Source organism: Trachymyrmex septentrionalis, unplaced genomic scaffold, assembly GCF_001594115.1.
Source record: "Trachymyrmex septentrionalis isolate Tsep2-gDNA-1 unplaced genomic scaffold, Tsep1.0 scaffold190, whole genome shotgun sequence".
NCBI classification, from domain to species: Eukaryota; Metazoa; Arthropoda; class Insecta; order Hymenoptera; family Formicidae; genus Trachymyrmex; species Trachymyrmex septentrionalis.
Window position 1 is genome coordinate 1,214,140 of NW_017305072.1, and position 1,280 is coordinate 1,215,419.

At 24.1% G+C, this 1,280-nt stretch overlaps 1 protein-coding gene across 1 annotated transcript; it reads left to right on the forward strand.

The window, feature by feature from the left end:
* The first annotated feature begins 300 nt into the window (after window positions 1-300).
* LOC108747058 (transcription elongation factor 1 homolog) lies at window positions 301-704 on the forward strand. Its single transcript, XM_018484294.1, has 2 exons — window positions 301-431; window positions 540-704. The coding sequence occupies exons 1-2, from the start codon at window positions 301-303 to the stop codon at window positions 673-675; spliced, it is 267 nt and encodes an 88-aa protein (XP_018339796.1). The 3' UTR covers window positions 676-704.
* The last annotated feature ends 576 nt before the right edge of the window (window positions 705-1,280 follow it).

Genomic DNA, 1,280 nt, shown 5'->3' on the forward strand with positions numbered 1-1,280 from the left:
GTGTTTTAATTACTTTGATGATTTAATTTATTGACATACTGCTACTTTTCTCAATTTTTTATTATTAATAAAAATATTTCTCAACTTTATGAAGCATTACACAAAATGCGTGTATGAAATTACAAAATGCTAGAAATTACGATTAATTTTTTTGGAAGATATACATAGATATATTAAGTCAATTACATTATAATCACATATTATTGTAAAAACAGAAACAAGAAAAATATGATTTAATTACTAAAATAATAATGATATAATTACTAAAATTACTTAAATGTTCGCGTAATAAACAATTTAATGGAAGATGCGTGTTTTAGATGCTTGAAGATGGGAAACAATATGGAAAGACAACGTTCAAACATTAAAATATCTATGGCATTATTTACGTGTCCATTTTGTAAACAGAAAATGTCATGCTATGTTAAAATGTAAGTTATTCGTATAAGTTCCAAGAGTCGTAAAAAACTACTTGAATTCGTATTGAAGGCGAAAGATTGAATCCAACTTGCACATTGCTTTTTTTTAAATATTTTTAGCAATCGCGAAAAGAACATCGGGAGAATTAAATGCAACAAGTGTAAACGCTACGCTTGTACCAACATAACTTATTTGATGACACCAATTCAAGTTTTTATGATATGCGAAGAAAAAGTAAAAGCTGCTGCTAACTAGTAGAGAGAATGAAAGAGGAAGAATATTGATCCGGGAAAGTTTTATCCATTTTTTATAATCTGCATTCGATATAATGATAGTTCAACATTTTTTATTGTATATGTATTTTTATATGTAAATTGCTTACGACACTTTTCTCGACATCTCCGATACTTATTTTTATTTACTGATAACTTAAAACCGTAACTTGAATATAATTTAGTATTTCAGTGTAAGCATCTCACTCTGCGTAATGATAATCAATTGATTTATTATATTGACGTGTAACAATGATCGTTATAGTAATATCTTTTTCAAATAAAAAGTAGAATAAAGCGGTAATAGAATAAAAGTAGAATAATAACATTATTGCACTAATAATGTATTTTGATATATTGAATATATTATGAGACCTTAATCTTTTTTACAATTAAAAAATTTCTATTGACTCATCAAAATTACCCCGCTTTATTCTGTATAAATATATACGTATAATTATACAAAAAATAATAATTCTTAGATATACATATTTCTTAAATATGAATAAAGAAGGAAAAAATATATAAATGTTTTACATATATAATTATATAATTATTTATTTATAAATAAAAATTAATAAAAAGATT